The 25031-nt window shown below is 54.8% G+C and overlaps 1 protein-coding gene across 2 annotated transcripts; it reads left to right on the top strand.

Annotated features, from left to right (window-relative positions):
- The first annotated feature begins 1184 nt into the window (after window positions 1-1184).
- Window positions 1185-25013, top strand: KRT80 (keratin 80). Of its 2 annotated transcripts, none has more exons than XM_065932095.1 (9): window positions 1185-1712; window positions 7785-7993; window positions 12849-12909; window positions 13183-13278; window positions 20826-20990; window positions 21493-21618; window positions 22262-22482; window positions 22940-22995; window positions 23127-25013. In XM_065932095.1, exons 1-9 carry the CDS (start codon window positions 1413-1415, stop codon window positions 23249-23251), a joined length of 1359 nt encoding a protein of 452 aa, XP_065788167.1. In that variant the 5' UTR covers window positions 1185-1412; the 3' UTR covers window positions 23252-25013. The 2 variants fall into 2 exon arrangements, with proteins under 2 accessions (XP_065788167.1, XP_065788168.1); XM_065932096.1 differs by having other exon boundaries at window positions 23092-23261.
- The last annotated feature ends 18 nt before the right edge of the window (window positions 25014-25031 follow it).

Genomic DNA, 25031 nt, shown 5'->3' on the forward strand with positions numbered 1-25031 from the left:
TCCACCCCTGAACACCAGAATCTCTCCCAGACACGCTCCTCCCTCTTCTGTAGCATCACCACCCAAGCTGGTGTGCCAGGTCCAGGGAGGGCACACAGAGCCATCCAGCCAGGCCAAGATCATCCAGGAACATCAGGGCAGGGAGGAAGGAAGAGAGAGGCCCCAGAGAAATGGCAACTCCTTGGAAGTGGAAGAGTGGAGCCTCCGGAAATGCAGGAAGGTGGAAAGGAATGCCCTGGCCCCAGCTGACCCCTCTGCCACCCCATCAGAGGCTCTGGGGGAGCAAATCAGAGTTTGTGCTATTTACACTTCACATTTAAGATGAAACCAGGGTGGAGAAAGGAGAAGAGGAGCCGGAAGAATGGGAAAGAGGGGGAGGGAGGAGACCAAGGCACCTTCTCACAGCCCTGGGAGTAGAGCTGCACTTGACCAGGGCCCCCTGCCCTCCAGGCTCAGCTCCCAGAAGGTGGGCTCAGGTCTCAGCCACCATCCACAGAGGGTGGGGTGCCCACCCTCTCCCAGGTTCTCTGCATGTACTATCTCCTGTGGGGTTAGTATATTCACCCCCATTTAACACGGAAGCACAGAAGTCAAGGAGACTGCTGGAGGCCACTCCAGCGGCAAGTTCTGAGTCTCGAACCAAGTCTCACTCATCCAAAGACAACTGCTCTTGACCGTGTATTTCCTCTCCAACCCTGGAGACAGGGGGATGCACACAATAGGTGATTTATAAATATAGATCAAAGGCAGGAAAAAGGGAAGCTGGGGGAAGAAAGAAGAGAGGAGAAGTCAGGGAGACTCTTAAACACAGATAGAAAATAGTCAAGGTGCTATTTTCCAATGCCAGGCTGGCACGGTGCCCAGGACGGCTGCCCTGCACTTGGGAGCCCAGGGACTGCGCTTGCCTCATCTTTTCCAGAGGTATGTAAGCCTAGATAGTCAGCCTTCAGGTATGCAGTGAGGTCTGCAGTGAGAGGCATTGCTCTCGCCCTCTCTCTCTCTCGCCTCTCTTTCTTCTTCCTTGTTGAATCTGTCCTTCCTCTGGCTACCTCCCCACCCCCAGCCAGCCAGCCAGCCCAGCCCAGCCCGTTTCCCCTTCCCCTGGAGCCAGGCCAGGCTTGGTAGGGAGGCCAAGGACAATGAACAGCCCCCTCAGCCTGGTAGATTCCTGCCCGGGGAGGAGATGGGTACACGGTGCCGGGGGGAGGGGCGGGAGCCGCATCATCTAACAGGTTGGTCTGGCTGGGAGGGGAGGCGTCCCGCCCTCGTGGAGCTAATGAGCACTGTGCGACAGGTGTCTGCTCCTCAGTCCCCAGCCTGCCCTGCCTGCGACGGGAGCAAGCCGCCGCCACCCCGCAAAGGCTCGCTCACCGGTCCCTGCGCCCTGCGCGCTCTGGGGCCCGGGGGCGGCGATGGCCTGCCGCTCCTGCGTCGTTGGCTTCAGCAGCCTGAGCAGCTGTGAGGTGACCCCGGCGGGCAGCCCCCGGCCTGCGACCTCCGGATGGAGCAGCTGCGGGGCCCCCGGGCCGGGCTTCAGCTCCCACAGCCTCACAGGCTGCTGGACAGCCGGCACCGTCCCCAAGGTGACCGTGAACCCCAGCCTGCTGGTACCCCTGGATCTCAAGGTGGACCCAGCCATCCAGCAGCAGAAGAACAACGAGAAGGAGGAAATGAAGGTCCTCAACGATAAATTCGCCTCCCTGATTGGCAAGGTGAGCAGAAGTGGGGGGAGGGGTCCCCAAACTAAGGCCAGTCGGGCTGGGGCAGGTGGCTGACCTCTGTAATTCCCCCCAGCATCATGCCCCACCCCCGCCCCCAGCCCAGCCAATGGGAAGCCAGCATTGCCAACTTCACGGACTAGCTTTGAGTAGAGAGAAGGAAAAGGGGAAGTCCCTAGCCATCCTGACTTTGGGGAGCAAAGGAAATCAGGATGGCCTGCCTCTGAGGGGTGTCTGGATAATAACGCACTGCATGGCCTGGGGTCACCCTCCCCGCAGGCAGGGACTAGGGAGGGGCTCTGAGTGTGACCAAGAGGAGGCCCCCTCTTGGGAACAGCTGATGGAGGCATGGGCTGCAGTCAGACTCCACAGTGGATGGACAGGGCTCACCTTCCTGTCCAGGCCCTTGGATCTGTTCAGCTTCCCAGGGTCAGAAGTGCTGACATGGGCAAGGGGGCGTGTGGGGCAGCTGGAAGGAAGCTGAGCAGCATGGGGTACACCTGTGGTTCCTCAGGAGCTAGGAATGTGGGGGATGGGTGCTGCGAGTCTGAAACAGGTGGCCAGCCAGTCTTCCATGCCCCGACCAGAGCAGAGTGACTGAGTCCCTCACACCTCACTTCCTGGACCCACTGCCATGGCCAGCATTGTGATCTGGGCACTGGTGTCAAGTTCTGGCCCAGGGCAGGGGCTTCAAGAGCTCCGAGGAAGTCCTGTCCACCTCCCAAACCTGCTCCTCACTCACCTCCTCCAAGAAACCTCCTATGGCCAGCCCTCCTAGCTCTGCTTCCTCCCGCCCTGACTGAGAATAATAGATGGTAACAGCTACTGTTGATTAACTGCCTACCCTGCACCAGGAACAGTGCTGAGTGCATATTTATTTCTATTTCCTGCAACCTTAAGAAAGAAGTTACTTCTGTGCCCATTTCACAGCTTTCTCACTCCCCCCTCCTTCTGCCCCTGGCTGGGTCCTCCTCTGCCCCTTGTTCTCCCTGCCTTGGGGTCCCTCTACACAGGGTTGGTGTCCCCCCACTGGGGGCAGGCTCACCGAGGGGGCAGGGGGGATGAAGTAACAGGCCTGGAGCCCCAGCTGGTGTTCTGCCCCCACTGCCCAGCACTCCACAACGGTTGGTTCCCCTGCCGTGCCAATGGGGAGATGGAGCGGCCCAGAGGCAAAGCGCCTCGCCCAAGGTCACACAGCCAGCAAGGTTTGGACTTGAACTCAGGTCTGTGAGGCATAAAGCCTCTGAAATGGGAGTCATTTCTCCCCACCTTGCCCCCACATCTGAGTGCCCACACCAGCATTCCTGCACTCACACCTGGGGTGCCTGGGGTGGGGGTGTGTAGGGGGAGTGACAGCTGGAGGACAACCATCCCCTGAGATGGAGCATCCCCTCCATCACCCCCGGTGGCTGCACGGCATTCAGACTGCCAGGCGATCCACCCTAAGAGAAGAGCCCGCTGCCCGAGGGAGGCAGGTCCCTGCAGAACCACCTCCTCTCCAAACACAGCTTAATCCCTTAAAAGGAATGCTTCATGAGCTATGTAATTTGGCTTCGATGGGTGGCTTTTCTCCGTGAACGCCAGGGCTGATATCACCCTGTGCCTCTGCCATGGGGACAGGAGGGGTGTGTAGGCACAGGGAGGGGCCCCAGGGGTCTGGGTTCTGTTCCCAGAGCCAGGGCAATGCCCTTGAAGGTCTTTAGAAGAACTCGAGTTTCCCAACCACCAGTTGAAGCCTTGGCCTTGAGACCGGTGCTCTCCATGGTGGCACACAGGGAACTGGGGTTGCCAGCCTCTTGGAGAACCTGATCGCCGGAGCTCTGCCCAAGGAGACCCAACTGATCCACCAACTCTATGGAGAAAGTCTGTTATTTGCTCATATCCCTCCTTGCAAAGACCATGAGGGCCCAAGTGGAAGCAAGGAGAGGTTAGAATGTGAAACCCGGAGTCACATTTCTGGGTTTGAATCCTGGCCTCACCTCTCACGTTTGTGTAATCTCAGGGACATTATTTAACCTCTCTGGGCCTCAGTATACATTGGTGTCATGGGCTTGTCAGAATCAAATGGGGTCGTTTCTGAAAAACACATAGAAAGCCCTTACCAGGTACCAGATGTGTTCTGTTTGTTATATTGAAAAGACCATACATGGGTCCAGCCTAGAGAACTCCAGCCCAGGGCATTTAGTCCCTGCCAGGAGGAAGGACTTCCCAGGTGGTGCCAATGGTAAAGAACCTGCCTGCCAATGCAGGAGGCATAAGAGACATAGGTTCAATCCCTGGGTCAGAAAGATCCCCTGGGGAGGGCATGGCAACCCACTCCAGTATTCTTGCCTGGAGAATCCCATGGGCAGAGGAACCTGGCGGGCTACACAGTCCATAAGGTCGCAAACAGCTGGACACGACTAAAGCGATTTAGCACGCATGCAAGCAGGAAGGAGCCTGGGAAGGGGGGAAGGGCCCTGCTGGAGGGTGGGGTGGAGGAGCTTCATGGGTAGGGGTGCAGCATGGAGCTGGAAAGAGCTGCAGGAGCCCAGGGTGAGATGCCATCACCAGTGCAGGGGTAGGGTTCTAGGCAAAGAGAAGAGACTGGCATGTTGGCCCTCCATCCTTGGCCCTCTGAGGCATGCAGAGAAATCAGAGATCATTGAGGAAGAGCAGGAGGAAGAGGGGAAGGGTTGGCGAGGAGACCCCCAGGAGTCCCCCAAGGGGCCCTGGAGCAGTGACAATTCTTTCACTTGCAGGCTGTGTTTCCTTGGGCAAGCCACTTACTCACTCTGTGCTTCAGATTCCAACTCCCTGCTCTGCTCCTGCTCCAGGGGTAGCCTTGACTTCATGCCAGTCAAGAGACTAGTACAGCTGCAGCCATGAAGAAGGAGGATGAGCAGAAGCAGCATCAGGAAAGGAGGCCAAGGGGGTAGTTCAAGGGCCATGCTGACAACAGCAGAGGCTGCAGGCTGGGCCCTCAATTGCAGATACCAGAGCGGGTGGAGATGGGACAAGTGGAAGGATTGCCAGCAGCGCCTAAGGAGGCTGCAGGGAAGGAACCCAGCGGGGTGGGCACAATGTCTTCCCTTGACCTGTGTAGCCTCTGGAAGTCCCCGGGGCCATCCCCCTGCCTGCACACAGGAAAGCACAAAACAGTCTTTCCTGATGGAGAGACCCCGAGGCTCCTGGGCAAAGCCAAGCTGGGGCTGGAGGCAGGGGATCTGACACCACCCCCTTCCTGAGGAATAGGCCCTGCAGGCACCAGAGGCATCCCTCTGCACACTCACCTGCCTGGGCTGTGGGCCCGTGGGTTGGCACATGCAGCCCCCCAGATCGTCAGCCTCCCTGCTCAGGAGGGCCCCAGCCCAGCCCAGGCTGCTCTGTCCCCCGCAACAGAAAGCACATCTCTCTCCACCCTCGCCTGGGCCTGCTTTTGAGCCGGAAGGCCCACGACCCTGGAGTTGGGTCACAGTGAGTTCTGTGCTTCTGAGCCTCAGTTTCCTGATCTGTAAAATGGGAAGCAAGTAGACCAGGGGCTTGCTCTCCGAGGCCCCTCCTAGAGCTGCTGCCTAGATCAAAGGGCAGGGGGTCAGCCAGGATAAGCAGAAAGAGGAATGAGAGGGGAGTGCTTGGCAGCCTTGACAGGTTGAAAGAAGTAAAGCTGGCACCTCACAGGGTACTGGGATTTCCGGCCCTCCCTCGCCTTTGTTCCCAGAGGGAGGAGACTTTCAGCATGGAAGGTTCTGGGTGGGGGGTGAGTTCCCATCCCCACCCACTAAGACAACAAGCAACTCCCCCAAATAGGGGGAGGAGGCTTCCCTAAATCCCCTGCAACCAAAAATGCCCTCTGACTAGACTGGCTGGCCAAATGCATACCATCTCCCAGCAGGCAAGTACTGAAGCATAGGGTATCGAAATAAGACTACGGGGAAGACACTCTGGTCTAAAGGGTTTGGTGTTGCTTATGGGTGGAGGAGGGAGCCTCACATCTCTTGTCTCACCCTACCCTCAGTATAAACATGGGGCTCCTACTTGTCAAAACGCAGGGCAGGTGGAGTGAGCAGAAACCTCCCACCACCCCCAGCAATCCCTCACACATGCAAGTAGGACAGAAACCCTCTTGACCGAATCCCTACTGAACCTGTTTGGTTGCGACGACTGCACACTGTTGGCTTAAAGTCAGCTTCAAGCAGAATTTACCAGTACAAATGGAAGTTAAGGAGGGGAATGACAGCCCACAAATGTCATTGTTCAGTGTTCCCACAGATGTCATCTCCTGCAAATGTCAAAGGGGACTCCCCCAGGGCATCAGAGATCTCAGGGAAACCCGGGGCTGTGGGTAGGGCAAAAAGAGAGGGGGAGAGCCCACCTGGCACCCAGGTTCAGGAGGAACAGGAACTCGAAGGTCCAGAGTAGGCAGCCGCCATCAGATGGGCCTCTAGAGAAGCTGGGCCACGGAGTTGCTGGGTGAGCCTGGACAAGTCACCTGACTGCCCTGGGTACCCATCTTCTCCTCCATAAATGAAGCGTATAGACCAGCCGATCCAAAAGGCTCCTGTCTGTGGTTCTGGCTCTTTCGGGCTGTGATTCTGGGAGCTGGTGCCAGCAGTGGATGGGAAGACTTTCAGCTACATACTGTGGTCATAGGGAACGTCACTGAGCTGGTTGTCACACACTCTCATGACAACAGCCTGCCCCATTCAGGAGACCAGCCCCAGCCACCCATCTTGCCTCAGTGGCCCTAGCCACATCCCAAGAGGCATGCAGATGACTCTCAGTCTGACATTGAGGGTGGTAGATGAGGACAAATGAGAAGCATATACCCCAAGGGTCAGATATTGGAGGTAAGAGGGGAGGCTTCCTACAGGGGGGTGCTGGGAGCACATGGTGGGGGGGGGGGGTGGGATGGTAGGAAGGAGAATGATGCTCAAGAGAGAGGCTGGGCCTGGAGAGGACAGGCGGGGTGCAGAAGAGGGAGGGGGACTCCCAAGCTCCACTGGGCTGAACTGGATGGAGGGAATAAGAGGACCCAAGAAGGACTCTGCCCACCTGCTGGTCGGTGGCTGGGGTGGGAGCCGTGCAAATCCCTGCAGAAGTCTGAGAAGGAGGGTGTGAGGGATGCAGAGTTTCAGAGGAGCCCTGGGCCCAGAGCCCTCCCGGGCTTTGTCCTCAAGGCAAGTCCGGCCCCAACTAGAGGTAGAAGCCAGCCCAGCAAGGGCAACTGGGCCCACAGAGAACTTGCCGCAGACCAGAGGCTTATAGGGCAGTGGCTCAAAGATTCTAAACCTCAAACTGCTTGCATTTGACCCTTAGGCCAGCTGCTTGCTAACTGTGTGACCTTGGGAGGATAATTTCCCCTTCCTGTGCCCTGTCTCGTCGTCTGCAGAGTGCAGCTGATAACAATACCTTCCCCGGCGGGTTGTTTGGGGGTTTGAGTTAAAGATGTCCAGCTCATAGAACAAGGCCTCGTGCACAGCAGGGACCACAGGAGCATTTGCTATATGTTACTCCAAAGCACCTCCCCAGGTTTTTCTCTCTGCAGGCGGGCAGGGCAAGTGACATCATCCCTGACTTCCAGCTGGGGAAACTGAGGCTTGGACAGACCTCAAGTCCAGGGATGTTAGGAGGATTAGCATTTAAAAACTAACCAGGCCCTACCCTGCTGTTTCCAAATCCAGATGAGAACAGACTTGTCGAGGTGGGCGGCAGACAGGCCTCTTGACACCCCATGTTCCCTGGGGTCTCCCACCCAAGCCCCAGGCGGCCTGGAGAACCTGTCACATGTGGGCACATTCACTGCTTGGTCCCTTTTCCTTCATCTTGCTGGTCCTGCCTCTCCTGTAGGAAACCTTGGCTAATTGGCTGTACCTCTCTGGGATTCTCAGATTCCCCCCGTTATCGCACCATCTGCAGTTGAACAATCAGTAACTGGAGATGCCACCTGAAGGTGCTGAGTGAGGGCCCCAGGCGGGTGCCTCTGAGTAGATGAGCTGCCACGTCCCAGAGGGGCCCCCAGGGGGGGCGGGTGGCACTGGCTGGGCCACACCTGGCCCTCTTACCGCCACCCTCCTGCTCTCCCAGGTGCAAGCCCTAGAGCAGCGCAACCAGCTGCTGGAGACCCGCTGGCACTTCCTGCAGAGCCAGGACTCGACCACCTTTGACCTTGGGCACCTCTACGAGGAGTACCAAGGCCGGCTGCAGGAGGAGCTGCGCAAAGTGAGCAAGGAGCGGGGCCAGCTCGAGGCCAACCTGCTGCAGGTGCTGGAGAAGGTGGAGGAGTTCCGGATCAGGTAGGAGCGCCCTATGAGGGCCGAGGGTGGGGACCAACCTTCAGGCGGGGGGGGCAAGGTCCGGGGGCCCAGGCCAGAAAAAGAGGAAACTTCTTTGAAAAACCAGTCTTTGGTCCATACTTACTTACCAAAGAGCTGCAATGTGCCAGCGGTATTCTAAATACTGGGAAGACAAGGCAGTGAATCTACAGCTACACCCCAAGCAGTGCCCCTTACAAGAAAGCCAGTCTCATGCTGGCTGACAGCTACGCTGCACTTGCTAGCCTCTGGGCATCACAGGCCCGTCCCCTACCCCATCCCCTTGCACCCAAGTCCATGGGAAATTGTGTCACTAGCGAGAGCAATAGATGGGCTCCTGCTTTGGCTGTAGCTTGAGATTTTGATCTCTCTTGAGCTGAAAAGGGAAGCAGGTAGGGGAAGGCAGGGGGCAGAAATGATGAGGTTTGTTTGCATAAAGAAGCAACTGCCTAGAAGTAAGGCACACCTGACCTCGATGGCAGACTTGGGGTCTAGAGAGACAAGGAAAACAGACTGGGGGGACAAGCAGCTGGCAGGCAGTACAGTCCAGTGGTTAAGGGTCTGAGCTTGGGTATGACTGTGTCCCATGGAAAGGGGTTACTCCTTGCTCATACCCCTCACCATCTCTGTGACCTCGGGCAAGTTGCTTCACACACGAACCTCAGTGTCCTCCTGTGTGGAGTGGGAATGGTGATGGTTGATACCAAGCTAAGGCTGGTGTGAGGAGGAAGCCAAGAGTTTGGCATGGCTACCAGAGGTTAAAAATGGGTACTCTTCTGCCCCCCAAAGAAGGCTCCATGACCAGCACACAGCAGTTTGCTGAACTGAATTGGCCAGTCTAGAAAGGCAAACCAGTTAACTTCAGTAGCTCAGAGGAGAGGTGACCTCTGACCAGACAGTGGTCAGGGCTTCAAGGACAGGGAAGCTGGGCCAGAGCAGAGAGGTTGGTCTCTTTGCTGGAGGCCCCCAGCCAGAGGGAAGAAAGGACAGGGTGCGGTTGAAGCAGCCCCCACCTTCTGCAGGACTTGGGCCAGATCCAAGCCTTGTGATCTGAGGTGAGGCCCAAAGCCTCCCAAGACAGAGGGCGGAGGCAGCCTGTCAGGAGTCCTGGGCTGTGGCACAGCCTTTGCCCGCGGCCTCTCTGCATGGCCTCCCCTGCTCAGACCACATGCAGAAGGAATGGTCACACAGGAAGCGTTTCCCTCTCTGGGGACTTCAGGGTTTCCTCATCTGTGGATCTGGCTGGGCACCCCCCCTGACCTGGGTCGGGGGGCACTTCTCCCCCTACCCTGTCCTCCCAGGTCCTTGGGGAATACACCGGGAATTAGACTGCCCATTCTGACGGCGACGAGGGAAATCACATTGGTGCGCCAGAACCCAAGACTCAGTTCACTGATACCTAGCAGGTCCTTGGCCCGCAAAGGATCAGAGAATAGCAGAGCTGGGTGGGGACTTGGATTCTCCTTTTATGGAGACAGAAACAGAGGCCCAGAGAGGGTGGGGGCGTGTCCTTAGTCACACAGCCACGAGAACAAAGTCCCATCCCTCACCTGGCAAGCTTCCGTGTGACACTGGTCCCATGAGAGCAGCCGGATGGCATCCATGGAGGCACTTTGTAACTGGAAGTTCTGTACAAACACTACTTGTTGTTTTAATCTGGCTCAGCCCCCTCATTTGGCCCGCTGCCTGGTTTCCATCTGCTGCCTAATTTTACTGTTTAGGCTCAGGGCCTCTCTTCCCCCTCTCTGGGTAGGGAGCCCACTGAATTGGGGGAGGTGAGGCTAGAGGGTTTCTGGGTCTGCAGGCCAGAGCCAGGAAAGCTGCAGCCTGGCTGTTCAAAGCCTGGGGCCCCCAGGAGCCAGGAGACTCCAGGCCAAGCCCTGACAGGGAGGGGTGTACTTTGCCTCTACAAGGCTGATGAGATCAGCTTCACTCCTAGAAATAAACAAGTTTGGGGGGGTGGAGAGGGTACGGGTGTGACCAGCTGAAAAGGGCTGAGAATGGGTTTGGGAGCTGGCAGCTAGCATACGGGCAGGGGATTGGAAGTGAATGGGGGATATGGCATTGCATAAGCCTCTGTACGAATGAAGACTTCTAGAAGCTCTGATGTAGCAGGGACCCCAAGGGTAGCTGGCTAACCCCTCTGTTTACTTGCAGAGGCCCAGCAAGGGGAAGCAACTTGCCCAAGGCCACATAGCAAGTGATTCAGAAATGTTATGTACAATTGTGCAAGCTGTCTGGGGGTGAACTGGGATTGAAATGCAGTGGAGTCGATGAGAAGGGAGGTGGGAAAGCTGAGAAGGGCAGTGAGGGGTAAGGGGAGGTTTGGTACCTCAGAGGGCTCCCACTGGACAGCTCTCTCCAATGTCCTTTTCCCAGGCAGGCAGAACTCTGTTATCCAGAGGAGAGAGGAGAGGCCGGACATAGGGTTTGCTTGGGGAGGGCCAGTCAATTTGGACTTCTCAGTTTGGGGCTCCCCAGATCCCTGTTCTCAAGTCAGGAAATTTTTCAGAGGCCCCCAGATCCCAGGGGGAAACTTGTTCAGCTCAGCCCAGCCCTGAGCATTTTTGAAGACTATAAAGAGACCTGCCCACTCCCTCTGCAGTGAGGATTCCCATGGTTTCTTTCTGGAAATGCTGAGAGAGAGGGGCTGAGCTGGGATATGGTGTTGGTGAAGGTGAAAGTCATTCAGTTGTGTCCGACTCTTTGCGACCCTATGGGCTGGGGCCCACCAGGCTCCTCTGTCTGTGGAATTCTCCAGGCCAGAATACTGAAGTGGGTACCCATTCCCTTCCCCAGGAGATCTTCCCAACCCAGGAATCAAACCCGCATCTCCTGCATTGCAGGCAGATTCTTTACCATCTAAGCCACCATGGAAGCCCCGGTGTTGGAGAGGATGGTGATAATAACAGCAGTAGCTCTAGTGGGTGTCACACATCTTTGTAAATGCTTTATGTGTTCATTGATTTAATCCTCATGAAATCACCATTCTTGTGACAAGGGCACATAGAAGGAGTCTATCCAAGGTCACATAGCTGGATAACAAGAGAGCCAGAATTTGAGCCCAAATAGTCTGGCTCTGGAACCCCATTCTTAATCAGCACATGACTCAAGCTTCCAAGCCTCTCTCTGAGCCTCCATCTCCTCATCTGTGAAACAAGACCAAGAGAACATCCCTGGCTGGAGCTCTGAGGGTCACAGGAGAGGCATTTTGTTTGCCTTGGCAGGCTCCAGATTGCAGACCAGTCTCCCTGACCCACCCCACCACCCTGTCCCCATGGTCTGTACCCTCAGGGACCCTCAGAGACTCTGGAAGCCCAGGCAGTGGCCAGGGAGAATGTGGACCCTCCACATACTGAATTTCAGGGACCTGAGTGCTCTGCAGGCTCTCATCCTCTGGGATCTGCTCCCCTTAGTCCCTCTGGGAAGCTAGTGAAAGAGAAGGCCTGGGGGTGGCAGGTCCAGCTACCTGACCTGGGTGATGGATGATGCTGCCCCTTCTGTGAGGTCAGGGACTGGGGCAGGCAGGCGGTTGTAATTAGAGCCGCCAATGATTCAGGCATTCCCTAGAGAGGAGGGAAGGCAACAGGAAGCCACAGAATCCCCATGTCGGCTGGGGCAGGCAGAGCTGGGATGGGAAGTATGCAGCTGGCAGACACCCATCCTGGGGGCCCAGAGGGTAAGGTCAAGGATCCAGGGATCCCATCTCCTCACCCAGCAGTGTCCTGGTTCTAAACACAAGGTGGACTCGACACATCTCATCACATGTGTAAGGAGGAGACACATCTGAGAAGACAGGGAACACAACTTTGGAGTGCTGGTGAATTTCAGCCCCCATGACGCAAGCACCCATGCACGTGTGCACATGCACATCCCAATAGACAAGGGAGCGGAGGAGTTTCTTGCCCTGAAACATAATGGGGGGAACCCATCTGACTGCAAAACCCATGCCCTTCCTGTCCTCTCTCTGGAAGGAAGATGGCATGGTGTCCTGCTGTCTAGCAAAGCAGTGGGAGAAGTGTGGGGCTTCGGGGAAGGGTGGAGTGAGGAGAGGATGACGTGTGAGCAAGATGCTTGGAGCAGACACCACAAAAGGCACAGCTTGTTTGAAACTGAGACTCTTGGGGGAGGAGATGGGATAAAGATAAGGGAACAGCCATATAGTTACACGTGTATGACAAAACCCACTGGAATGTTGTGGAGTGATTGGCCTCCAACTAATAAAATAATATTTTAAAAAAAATAAATAAATAAAATAAAATAAAATAAAATTTAAAAAAAGTAGTGTAGAAATAGGAAAACAATGAAATAAGATAAATTTATTTTAAAATAAAAATATTTAAAAAATAAGTAAAAAATAAAAATTAAAGGAGTAATTTAAAAAGAACAAAAATAAAGCAAAATATATAAATAGAAAAAAAAAAAAAAGATAAGGGAACAAAACGTCAGGGTAAAGCAACTATGCAATCGGGAGAGGCTTCCTGGAGGAGATGAATGTGGAGCAGAGCCAGGAAAGGGGCAGATGCCTCTGGGAGAGGAATGGCTGGTCATCAGGAAGGAGTAAGCATGGGGAGCAGGATGCCTGCTTCCCCAGCACCAACACTAGGGTATCCCGGAGGAGAGGGGACATGTCATGGAGACACGGGGCTGCATCCTCCTCAGGGAAGCGACCACTTTATTCTAACTGCCACAAGGCACCAAAGGGATTGCAGAGGCCCCAAGCCCCACCCAAGGAGGGTTATAAGCAAACCGTTGCCAAGTCCACCACATCCAGCTGAGCAGTCTCTGTGTGTGTGTGTGTCCCTGCCTCCCCTTCTCCTTCCTCCCCACCTCCCAGGTATGAGGACGAGATCTCCAAGCGCACGGACATGGAGTTCACCTTCGTCCAGCTGAAGAAGGTAGCCTCCCCAGCCCACCCCATGGGCTCCTTCCTCAGGGACCCTCTGCCCTCTTTTGTTCAGGATCCCCAAACAGAGGCCCCACAGGCTGAGTCCCAAGACCACAGGCAGAGAGCTAAGCACATGTCCCCACCCTCCTCCAAGGCTCTGAGCCAGGTCTCCTCTGGGAATCTCCCCCATCGTATTCAGGAAGCAAAGTCCCCCCTTACCGTACACCTGCCCTGGGTCCCCTCCATTCCTTTTCCCATCATTCACCACTGCTCCCACCCCCAGGACCTGGATGCAGAATGTCTTCGACGGACGGAACTGGAGACCAAGTTAAAAGGCCTGCAGAGCTTTGTGGAGCTGATGAAAAGCATCTATGAGCAGGTGAGAAGATGGGGCCAGGGTCCCGCTGAGCCAAAAGCCAACTGGTCCCCAGGTAAGGGATGCAGGGGAGGCAAAGGTATCCAGTGGGTCATGGAAACTTCAGCAGGCGCTCACGATTGCTGGCCACAGATGCAACAATTTCCTAAACCCCTCGTGTGCTGCAGTCAATAACCCAACGTGTCCCCTTGTCACTCATCTCATGGAGCATGGCAGGTTCCCACAAAGCCTCTCTCAGGGAAGGCCCCACCTTCACGTGTTGGGGAGCACTGAGGGCGTGAAGGGGCCCAGGTACATCCAGGGAAGGGTCAGGAGGTGGCCTTGGAGCAGTGAACCAGGAGGCTTTGAACAGTAGTTCTTATTGAACTAATTTCTCTCTCATCCCTGCAGCTTAAATTGCAAACACCCACAGCTCTAGCTCTCATAGGCCTGCAATGCATCCTCCCCCATTTGGGGCTCATACAGGGAAGATTTATAGACAGATTCTCTGCTAATCAGACAATATGAACTTCTTCCAGACAAAAAATGACTCAGGAAGGACTTCCCTGGTGGTCCAGAGGCTAAGACTCCTTGTTTTCACTGCAGGGGCCATGAGTTCAATCCCTAGTCAAGGAACTTAAGATCCCACAAGCCATACGTTATGGCCAAAAACAAACAAACAAAAAATCCCAGTCACAGTAAATGAGGACAGAGGAGCCCCCGGACACATTCTCATTTGTCCCTAGGCCCTCACTGTCCTTGGAGGGGACAGTAGCCCAGCAAGGCTTGTCCCACAGCCAGTGCCACCAGCAGATGAATTCTGGACTCTGCCCCTTAGCACCGTCTGCCTCCTGGGCTTCCTTTGGGATGTGTGTTCTCCTCTCTACATTCCCCATCTTCTCGGGGGTGAGGAGGCTAATGGGGTGATGCTTCGATTCAGTTACAGGCAGGCAGGACCATTACTGAGAGTGACAGGGCACAGCAGCCTGTGTGCTGTAAGCCGCTGGTGCCAAGCTGTGGCAACGCAGCCCAGGGCAGAGCAGGGGTCAAAGTCACCACTGCAACCAGGGAGATCTGCAGGGGGCCTGAGGGGCTGCTGACCAGGGCCTCAGGGCCTCGCCCTGTGGAGAGGGAGATTGGGCCTCGAGGCTACGCGTGGACCTGAGACCTCTGTGCAGCCGTGGGAGGGAGCAGAATAGAGGGAACCTCCCAACCCTTTCCAGCATTAGGGAGGCAGCCCTCACGCGCAGACCACCCTGAAACACATCTTGCCCCCGGCAGGGTCCTCCACAGCCGGCCCAAGCCCTGAGGGGCTCACCAGGGCCCCGTGCCCACTGAGTGGCTTGGGAAGTGGCTGAGAGCTTCCTCTGCCTACACTCACCAGGGCTGGTACCACCCAGCAGACGTCAGCAGGGCCAATGTTTCAGGGCCTCCAGTCCGTCCTGCTCGCCAACATCTCAGGGAGCCCAGGGGCCAGGCGGAGGCCCTACAGGTGTAGAGACATAGCTGAGGAAGGCTGAGCATAGCCAGCCATATACCTGAGCGTTGAGGGGACACACCTGCTGAACTTCTGGGCCACGCCCCACAGCCAGGCTGCTGACTCCATTTGGACTTGGCAGCCCTTGGGCCCCAATCCTGACTCCACGTTTTTTTTTCCACCATTTCTGTGACTTGAGGCAAGTTATTTCTCCTCTCTGTGCCTCACTTTCCTCATCTGTTAAATGGGAAGAGTGACAGTAGCAGGTTCATCATGCTGTGATGGGGTAAATCACTTAACAAATGTTTATGGCATGCCTGCTAGGTGCCAGGCACTGACCTCACAGCTGTGAGCCAGGCGGGCCAGTTTCCTGCCTTCAGGAGAGCACAGTTTAGCTAAGAGGGCACAGGTGATAGGCTGATAAACACATCTGGACAAGATCATTTTGGAGGGGAAAAGTTGCTGGTATGCAAAGAAACTGGGCTATGCCCTAGTGCTAGAGGGGTTGGGGGCCATGTGTCTCTGAGGAGGCCCAAGAGAGTGAAGCCCCAACCTGGAAAGATCCAACTCAGCAGAGACTTGAAAAGGCTTCAGCAGAAGGAAGGACTGTGTGAAACACCTGAGACAGGAATGATGTGATCCTGGGAAGGAGAGAAAGTGGCAGCTGTGGCTAAGACAGAGTGGGCAAGGGCCAGGTCATGCAGGGCCAGAGGCCCAGGATGGGGTGTGGACATTATTCTAAGCAGGATGGGCAGCGCTTGGTGGAGACGGAGGCAGGGTGCTGTTGGAGGGCTGCTGGGGAGAAGGGGCCACAGTGAATGCAAGAGTGCGTGATTACACATGAGTACATGCGCAGTGATTCAGTCATGTCCGACTGTTTGTGACCCCAATGACTGTAGTCCGCTAGGCTCCTCTGTCCATGGGATTCTCCAGGCAAGAATACTGGAGTTGGTTGCTGGGCCCTCCTCCAGGGGATCTTCCTGACCCAATTATTACATACACATTCTATTCTATTCTATTCTATCATATCACATTGTATTTATACTATATTATATTGATACTATCATATTATATTGATACTATTATATATTATAACATAATGTATGTAATATAGTATATATATAGTATATATTATTATATAATATGCATTACATATAATGTGTAATAATAAAATATTATTTTCTATATTGTATACTATATAATCATGTTTTTATTATTTTATTTGTAATATATTAATATAATATAATAAGTTAATTAAAATAATAAAATATGATTATATAGTATATAATGTATAAAATAATATTTTGTTATTATTACACATTATATAATGCATATATATACTATTATATATAACAATAGCAGGTATTATTGTTTTGGAAGACAGTGAGGTGGCAAGTTGGTGTTGGGACATGAGGTTTGAGTTTCCTTCCATGTACCTCTGCAGGCTGAGAGGGCAACATTGACCCATAAAGATTCCCCATTCCAATGGGTCTCTAAGCTGGCCTGCCTAGTAGAATATAATGCAAGCCACATAGGTAATTGTAAGTTTTCCAGGAGCCACATTTTTTTAAAAAGTGAAGAAACAAAAAAAATTATTTTAATATATTCTATTAGGCCTGTATATCAAAAATATGATTATTCAACAAGTAATCATTATAAAAAATGAATGGGCTATTTCACACACATTTTCCCATTGTAAGTCTTCAAAATTTGGTGTGTATTTTACACCTCTGGCTCATCTCAGTTCTGACTGGCCACATTTCAAGGGCTCACAACCACACAGGGCTAGTGGTTTCCACATTGGACAGAGTAGGTCCAAGTAAAGAAAGTTGCCAGCCTTGCCACCGCGGGTGGAAGAAAAACATGGTGGGATGTGAGTAGCCCCAGGAGGGCCAGGCACTAGTCTCAACTTTGGAGTAGATACCAAAAACGCATTACTGTATAGCCCGCCCCAGGGTCCTAGGAAACAGCCCTCCCCTCTCCCCAAGACACACATACACACACTCAGGTCAAGATATTTATGGAAAGCCTTTCCTAGAAGCCAATGGCTATAGGCTGCTCAGGGCCTCATCTACAAATTGCAACCACTTGGGCAATATGCCTTCCCCTCACCTCCAGGGATGCCGACTGGTGACAGCACCCTGGGGCTCCCACTCTCCCTCAGCTTCCAGGATTCACCCCAGCTCCCAAGTGCACTGGGACCCGGCTGCACCCAGCCAGCAAGCCACCTGCCCCACCTGCAAACTGGTTCCAGGGAGATTAGCTATGGAATCTACTGACAAGCCCCTGCAGCCAGCACACCTCCCGGGATGCTGAGCCCTACAAAAAGGACCTGGCATGTCTAAGTGCCAGCCTTCATGGTGCTCCAGGAGGCCACTCCAGGAACCCGCTGCTCAAGTCCTGGACACTTCCTCCCAGCTCCATCACGTTTTCCAATCACACCAATAGTTTCCCAGCCGTTGTTTATTGAGCACCTACTATATTCCAGGCACCAGGCTGAGTGCTCTCCAGATGTAATCTCATTTAATCTTTCCAATAAACCTATAATGTAGGGAAAATGATTAAGAGAGCACAGACTTTGGAGCAGCTTGGATTTGAATCCTGGCTCCATGATTATATGGACTTGAGCTGGTTCCTTTATTTCTCAATGCCTCAATTTCCTCATCTGTAAAATGGGGAGGACAATAGTACCTAGCTCACTGGCCTGTTGTGAGGATTTATTTTGCTAGTATATCCTAAAGCACTTAGAACAGTGTCTGGCACATGGTGAGTATTTAATAAATGTCAGCTGATTTCAATTCCATAATCATACCCATTTTTCAAATGAGAAAACTGAGGCTCAGCTAAGTTTGAAGACTTGGCCAGGGTTAACCCAGCTAATAAGAGGTGACATTATTCAGAGCCCAGTGCCGTTGAACACTACATTTTACTGGGCAGTACTGCTACCCTTCAGTCACCATATTCCCTGACCTGGGGGGTCACAATGACAATAGTCACACATATGGCGGCCTCCTCAGACTCTGGCTCCTAAGAAAAGCTCCAAACTTGAATCAGCTTGATTCTTGCCAGCTTGGAGATGCACATCCTCTCCAGCTCCCCCCCACCCCCTCCCCGCTACGGTGGCAATTCCACACCACACAAGTCAGCATTGTTATGCCCTCTGCAGCCCGGCAGGGCCAGCGTGTCTGAACAGGTCTGCAGATGATCCAAGCCCTCCACTTCCTGCTTCTGTTTTCCATGCTCGTGCTTACACTGGCTCTTTCCAGAAAGGACCTGAGGCTGCCCCATCAGCCGGGTTTCGCCCATCCTTTGCTGCAATAGTGCCCTGCGCTCTGACAGTGCCCTGGCCTTCTCCTTGCCCATAACAAATGCCACCTTAAGCCTGGGGAAGACATGTCCCTGGAGAACTTTGAAACACCCCCATGCCTGCCAACCCCCAGCACATGGTGACCGAGAAGGCCCCAAGCTGTATCTCTGAGACTGGTTTGCTGCCAAGCCCCAGCTGGGATGTCAGTTCCATCTGGAAAATGTCAATCTCCAGTGACGACCCAGGGAGCAGAGGTGGAGTATGAGTCTGTATTCTGGCAGGGGCTGGGGCCGCCCCCTGCTCTTGCTCAGAGATCTGTTAGATGTGTTTGAAGATTGACCAAAACCCTTCATCAGGAGACCCGCTAAAGGACAGCTGGCCACTGAACTCAGGGTCCCACCAGCTCCAGGGTAGAGACGGGTGGCCCGCCACTGCTCAAGCTTCCTTTTCCAGGAGGTGATCTCGATCACCAGGGATGCTAGTGGGCAGGGTCAGGTGGCAAGCAGACAGGGAAAGGGTGGTCTTCCTCTGCAGGCCTCGCAGCTGCCCACCCCCGCAATCTCTAGTCACAGAGACACAAGACACACAGAGACACAAGGTCAGAAGTAGCAGCCTCTGCAGGTCTAGACTCCAAAGGTTCAGCCACAGCCTCTTGGAGCAAAAAGACGGATGAGGGTCAGGAGCGGACCCAGAGTCAGAAACCAAAATTGGAATGCAGTCATGAGCCAAAAACAGAACCTGGATCTGAGCAGGCCTCCTGATCCAATTGCCCCTTTTTAGGAAATACAGAAGCTAGAGGAGCAGGCTAAACACCAGCACGCAGGGCAATCAGGAAGATTCAGATTATAGGCAAACAACCTGAGATTTTCAATAAGAAAAAGACAGGGGGGAAATAAAAGATACAGAGAGAGAGAGATGAAGAGAGTATCTACAGAATAAGAGAGAGATATGGACCAATGGCGGTGTAGGAACTGTGTTTGGAGGCTGAATCAAACAAAAAAAGGTCTTTTTTTAGTTTTCTTTAATTTTATATATATTTTTTAATTTTATATAGGGCTTCCCTAGTGGCTCAGTGGTAAAGAATCTACCTGCAATGCAGGAGACCCAGGGAAGATCCCCTGGAGAAGGGCCTGGCAACCCACTCCAGTATACTTGCCTGGAGAGTTCCATGGACAGAAGAGCCTGGTGGGCTATAGTCCATGGGGCAGCAAAGAGTCAGACAGGACTGAGCGACTAACACACACATACACACACACACACACACACACACACACACACACACACATACACGTGTGTAAAATGAGAACACGGACCAAATCTTGATGACTGAAGTAAGGGTCGAGGATGAACTGCGAACACCAGCAGTAGTAACTATGCCATCCGTATCCCGCCCCTCCCTCCCCCAGCTGAGCCCACCACGCCTCCCTGGGTGCCTGGCCCCTCTCTCTGCCTGTCAGGCTCCTCAGTCACCTGACTCACTCTGTACAATGCTGGCCACGGACACTCTGCTTACACCCACTCACTCCTCCTTTCCACACGGGGCCCCGCCCAGGCCCGAGCTGCTGATCGGCACCTCCAGGAGAAGCAGCCCAGGGCCCTGGAGGTGACACCTTGCAGCCCTTCCAAAGACCCCTGTCCCCACTGGCCTTGCTACACACCTCTGAGCCTTCACTCTGGAAAGCTATCAGACTGCAGGGCATGACAGAAACAGATGTGGGCTTCAGCTCCCATCCCTGCCCCTCTAAGGGAGCTTAGCAGGAGCAGCAGAGCTCTGGGTCCAGCCCCGCCCTCACAGCTGTTTCCATCAACTCTGGGTGCCGCAGCTTCTTCCCTGTCTGTAATCTGGGGCTGACCATCGTGCCAGCCTGGTGAGGATGAGACATGGATATGCCTGGAAAGCACTTAGCACACACACCGCCTGGTCTCTCAGGAGCCCCCAGGGAAATGGGACGTCTTACCACTTCCAGGGGTCTCTGAGGACACAGGCTGGCATTTTCTAGGCAAAGAGGAAGACAGAGAGGAGGGGATCCCAAAGGACAGCAAGACAAAGATACTGAGGTTAAATCCTGTCGTTGTAGCTGGGCAAGCCCTTCAGCTAGACAGGGAGGGGCAGTGAGTCTCCAGGGTGACCGGGAAGTCAGCTGGGCCTCCGCTGCTGGCAGGAGAGCAGGGCTGCATGATCGTCAGCCTCTGGTCCCCTCCTGCCCTCACCACTCACGGGCTTCCATTCCCACATGCATTCAGCAGAGACACTCCTCTGCCCGATACGGAGGCCTGGAGGTGAAAATGCCTCAGCCAGGCCCTCGAGGAGCTCCCGTCCTGGGAGGGCTGGAGTGGGGGAGGCCAAGCTGCACAGCGCTGAGCCTAATGATAGAATGCCCTCAGGCCCGGACGTCCTGGGCTCTTTCCTCCTCTGCCAGGAGGAAGGAGGCCCACCCTGGGAGCATACAACAGTGTGTGTGTTGCAGGGGGCGGGCAGGGGGCGGATGGAGGGAACTGAAGAGGAATAAGGCTTGCAGGTGGGCCTCCAGAGCCGAGGGTCCCTACCTGCCAAATCAGAGAGGAAAACCGACAGGTGGGTGAGTTGGGAGTTGGGGGCACTGCTTCTCAAGAGTGCAAGCTCCTGCAGAGGCAGGACAGGGGGACGTTTGTCCTCTGATCATCCCTCCAGGGAGACAGAGAGAAACCTGCCCTCCACCCACCAGGGAACAAAGAGACTGTGAGGACTATGGCTGAGGGTTTGGGCCCCCCCACCAGCCCTGAGCCCCCATGTCTGTGCCCCATCAGGAGCTGAAGGACCTGGCAGCCCAGCTGAAGGATGTGTCGGTGACCGTGGGTATGGACAGCCGCTGCCACATCGACCTGAGTGGCATCGTGGAGGAAGTGAAGGCCCAATATGATGCCATCGCAGCTCGCAGCCTGGAGGAGGCCGAGGCGTACTCCCGGAGCCAGGTTCGGGGCTGGCAGGCAGGCTGGGGGGATGCAACCAGGGCAAGGTGGGCAGCAGCAGAGATGGCTAAGGCCACCTGCAGCTCTGGGTGCTGAGAGGCCAGGAGAGATGAATGGGGAGACACGGGGGCGATGGAGCCCACAGCAGTGAGTTCACAGGCACGAACGGAGAATGTGAGAGCCCAGTGATGTGCCAGGCCACAGGGGTGATGGGGACAGGGGCAAGCCATGGTCTGCACCCTTCGGAGGCTCATGGCGGTGGTTCCACCCAGTGACTCCAGTCCAGGTGTGGGCTCGGCCCATGGGACTCAGTCTAGGGAGGCCAAGAGAGGGATCCTGAGACGGACATGGTGGGGGCAGGAGCGGGGAAGCAGGGAGACGCTGGCCTGGGAGTGGTGAGCCACAGAGGAGGGGATGAAGCCAAGGGTGAGGAAGAAGGCGGGGCCAGGGGTCCTGGGGGGTCACAGCGAGCTCCCCTGACTGCCACCCACTCCCCGGCCTCCAGCTGGAGGAACGGGCCGCCTGCTCGGCCGAGTTTGGGAACAGCCTCCAGAGCAGCCGCAGTGAGATCGCTGACCTCAACGTGCGCATCCAGAAGCTCCGATCGCAGATCCTCTCCATCAAGAGCCACGTGAGTGTCCGGAGGACCCACCTGGGCTGGAACAGGGTGAATTGCAGGACACATGCTCTCTCATACCCTTCACACGCACACAGACACACACGCTCACACAGACTGTGTCCATGTGAGCCCTGGCGTTGTGACCCTGGACAGGTCACTTAGTATCCCTGTGCCTCAGTTTCCTCATCTGTCCTTAGACGGCTCTGAGGACCACATGAGCTTGGCCAGTAAAAGTGCTCTGTAAACTGGCCAGGGCTGTTGGAACATTGGAGGGTCCCCTACACACACATCTAGAGCCCACCCCCTCCCCCCAGGTCTCCCACCAACTCTATGGAGAGAAGCGAAGGGAAGCACAAGCCTCAGCTTCCACACAGGATGAGCCTTCAGAGAAGTGCCATCCTGGAAGGACAGCTGAGACAGTCTCCTTCGGAACCCTGCCATATGTGGTAGCCTTGGGAAAGTGTCTCCTTAGGTCTAACTGAACGGCCTCTTGCTGCGACGCACTCCATTACTGTGCTCCGGGACGCCGTGACAAGTCCTCCCTCCCCACGCACACTCCCATCAAGGACGGAGGTGGGCTCCTGGCCCTGACCTGCTCTCTCCCTCCCTCCTTGCTCGCTGACCCCCCTTTCTCTCTGTCCTCCCGAACTTTCAGTGCCTGAAACTGGAGGAGAATATCAAGGTGGCCGAGGAACAGGGTGAGCTGGCCTTTCAGGATGCCAAGGCCAAGTTAGCCCAGCTGGAGGAGGCCCTGCAGCAGGCCAAGAAGGACATGGCACGGCAGCTGCGCGAATACCAAGAGCTCATGAACACCAAGCTGGCCCTGGACATCGAGATCGCCACCTACCGCAAGCTGATGGAAGGCGAGGAGAGCCGGTGAGGAGCAGGGCCGGCAGGGTGAGCCTGGGAGAGGGGGAGGACTGGAAGCCCCACAGGAAGCCAGTACCACCCCCTCTTCCCCCGGCGTGATACTGTGAGCCTAGCAGGCCTGGGTTCATGTCCTGGCTCAGCCACTTACAAACTGGAACTTCAGTCCAGTTTACTCAATTCTCAGTTTTCCTGTCTGGAAAATGGACTGATCTTAAGTATGCCTCACCTGTGCATACAATCCCGTGTGCAAATATACCTGCCACCAATCAGTGCTCAGCAAATGATAGCCATTCATGCAGGGGAGAGGGGACAGAGCTGGCTAGCCAAAGTCACACAGCAGGGCAGCCCAGAGCTGGGAGGCACAGCCAAGAATTGGCCTCCGCCTGCCAATCCCCAGGCCTCCAATCCCAGGGGAACTGAGCCACAGGTTCCCTTCACATCCCACCATCTCTTCCTCCCACAGGATGGACATACCCTCAGCCACCGTGGTCAGCGCAGTGCAGGCCAGATACAGAACAGGTGAGCCTGCTTGCCCCAAGAACCCAGGTGGGAGGGGGATGTGGGGGGGGATCAGGGCCCTAAAGGCATGATATTAAATGCGTCCCAAACCTCCAGCCCCTACCCTGCCCCACCCCTTATGTTCCCTGTAGCTGTCTCCAAGTCCAACCTCTCAAGAGCTCCCTCTCGGAAAAAGAAGAACAGGAAAGGCCCTGTGATCAAAATCACCGAAATGTCAGAAAAGTTCCTCTCGCAGGAGTCAGAGGTCTCAGAGTAAGGCCGCTGTACTCTGAGCTCCATACTCAGGAGCCCCAGGTCACTCCCCTGCAGCAGCAAGGACATAAACTAGATTCAAGAAAGCAGCTTGGAGTCTCTACGTTGGGAAGGGAGCAAACCTGATCCTGAATGGAGAAGAGGGTTGAAAACAGTGACTGCTTTTTTGCGGGAATGGGACAGGACTGTCGCCAGCTACTCAAAGTCACTCGGTTCCATATCAATATCTCACAATCCACCCTTCCAATATCTTGCCAGAGGTCTTCCTGCCGGGGTAAATTGGAACTGGGGTTTTGCCTCCACCTCCTTGCTCCTCGCACAACAGGGGGCTCTAACCAAGCTGCCTTTGACCCTTTGCCCAACCCTTGCCCTAAATTCACATCCCAAGTCTTGCCTTGCCTCTGACTAGGAACCAAAGTGAGTGCCATCACTCCCCTAGCCCCAGCTAGCCTCAAACCAGGGGCTGATGGGGACTACGTGGGCACCCTCCAGTATCCAGAGTTCCTGGGGAGACACCTGGCTTTCCTGCACCAGCTGGGCTTCCCGGAGACCTGACAGTATTAGGGAGTGAGGGGAGGAGGCTCCCTGGGTGTTTGGGACCTGAGCCCAGAACTCTGAGATCAGCCCAGACACCCATTCCCCTCCCCTCCTCCTGTGAGTCCCTCCCAACAGGTCACAGTCAGAACTGGACAGCTGTCCAGCCAGCTCCCAAGCACCTCTTCTAGAAGCTTTTCTTGCCATGAAAAACTCCCTGATGGGGGAAGTGGGAAGTGGGGGAGACAGGGCAGGAGAACTGGACCCTCCTTTCTCCTTTCTGTCATCCTGGGATTCACCACCCTGCCTGGGATCTGAGCTCTCTGCCTCCCACCCAGATGCTTCCCAGACTGAAACCTGGTTTGGGTATGCACCAGGCCCTGGAGGCCCCTCTCGCCACCCCTTCCATGAAACCCCAGGCCCATTTACCGTGAATCCCACTCCTGAGGGTCTCTGCTCCCTCCATCAGACCAAGCAGCCTGGCCCTCCCCTCCTCTGCACCCACACTTATGGATCAGAGGTCCTTCCCTTCTTCCTCCTCCACGTCTGCCCCTCTGCTGCCAGCAGGGTCATGAAGAAGGCACTGTCCACTCAGGTCTGGGAACTTCTGAGCCCTTGAAGTCAGGTTGGGGGGCCCCAATGACTAACTAAAGAGAAATTCTGCAGCAGCGATCCAACAAGAAGGTTTGGGGCTTAGAGGAACGCTCCTCTTTCATCCTCTTGGCTCTCACCTTCAAGGCCTTGCGGGGAATCCGGCAGCTCCACTTTCCCACTCCATAAGCCACCTTCTCTTCCTCCCTTTCCTCTCCCTACCTCCCCCTTGCCTACCTCCCCCTTGCCTCACCTCCTCTGCAGGACCCAGTCTTTGATTCATTCATCTCATTTTCCAGGACAGGGTGACCCAAGGCCCCGGCCTCCTCCAGGTCTGTTGGGGGCGCTGAAGAGCTACTGACGCTCAGGCTTGAGAGAACTCAGACATATACTTATCCCTCAAGTTTCAAAAGGGTGCTGATTGCTGCTTTTTCTCCACCTATTTATTGGTTTCCATGGGAGCAAATCCTCACTGGGGATATATGATATTAAAAGTATATATATTATTTTTTCATAACTTATATAGCTTTTAACTTATTGCTTCCCTTCCTGTTTCTGCATAATCAATGCTATATATTATACTATCTGGAGAGACAGCACATGTTCCAGCCAACCCACCCAGCTGGCTGACTTCTTGGGGTAATGCCCCCTTCTCCCTG

This window comes from Muntiacus reevesi, chromosome 4, assembly GCF_963930625.1.
Source record: "Muntiacus reevesi chromosome 4, mMunRee1.1, whole genome shotgun sequence".
Lineage (NCBI taxonomy): Eukaryota > Metazoa > Chordata > Mammalia > Artiodactyla > Cervidae > Muntiacus > Muntiacus reevesi.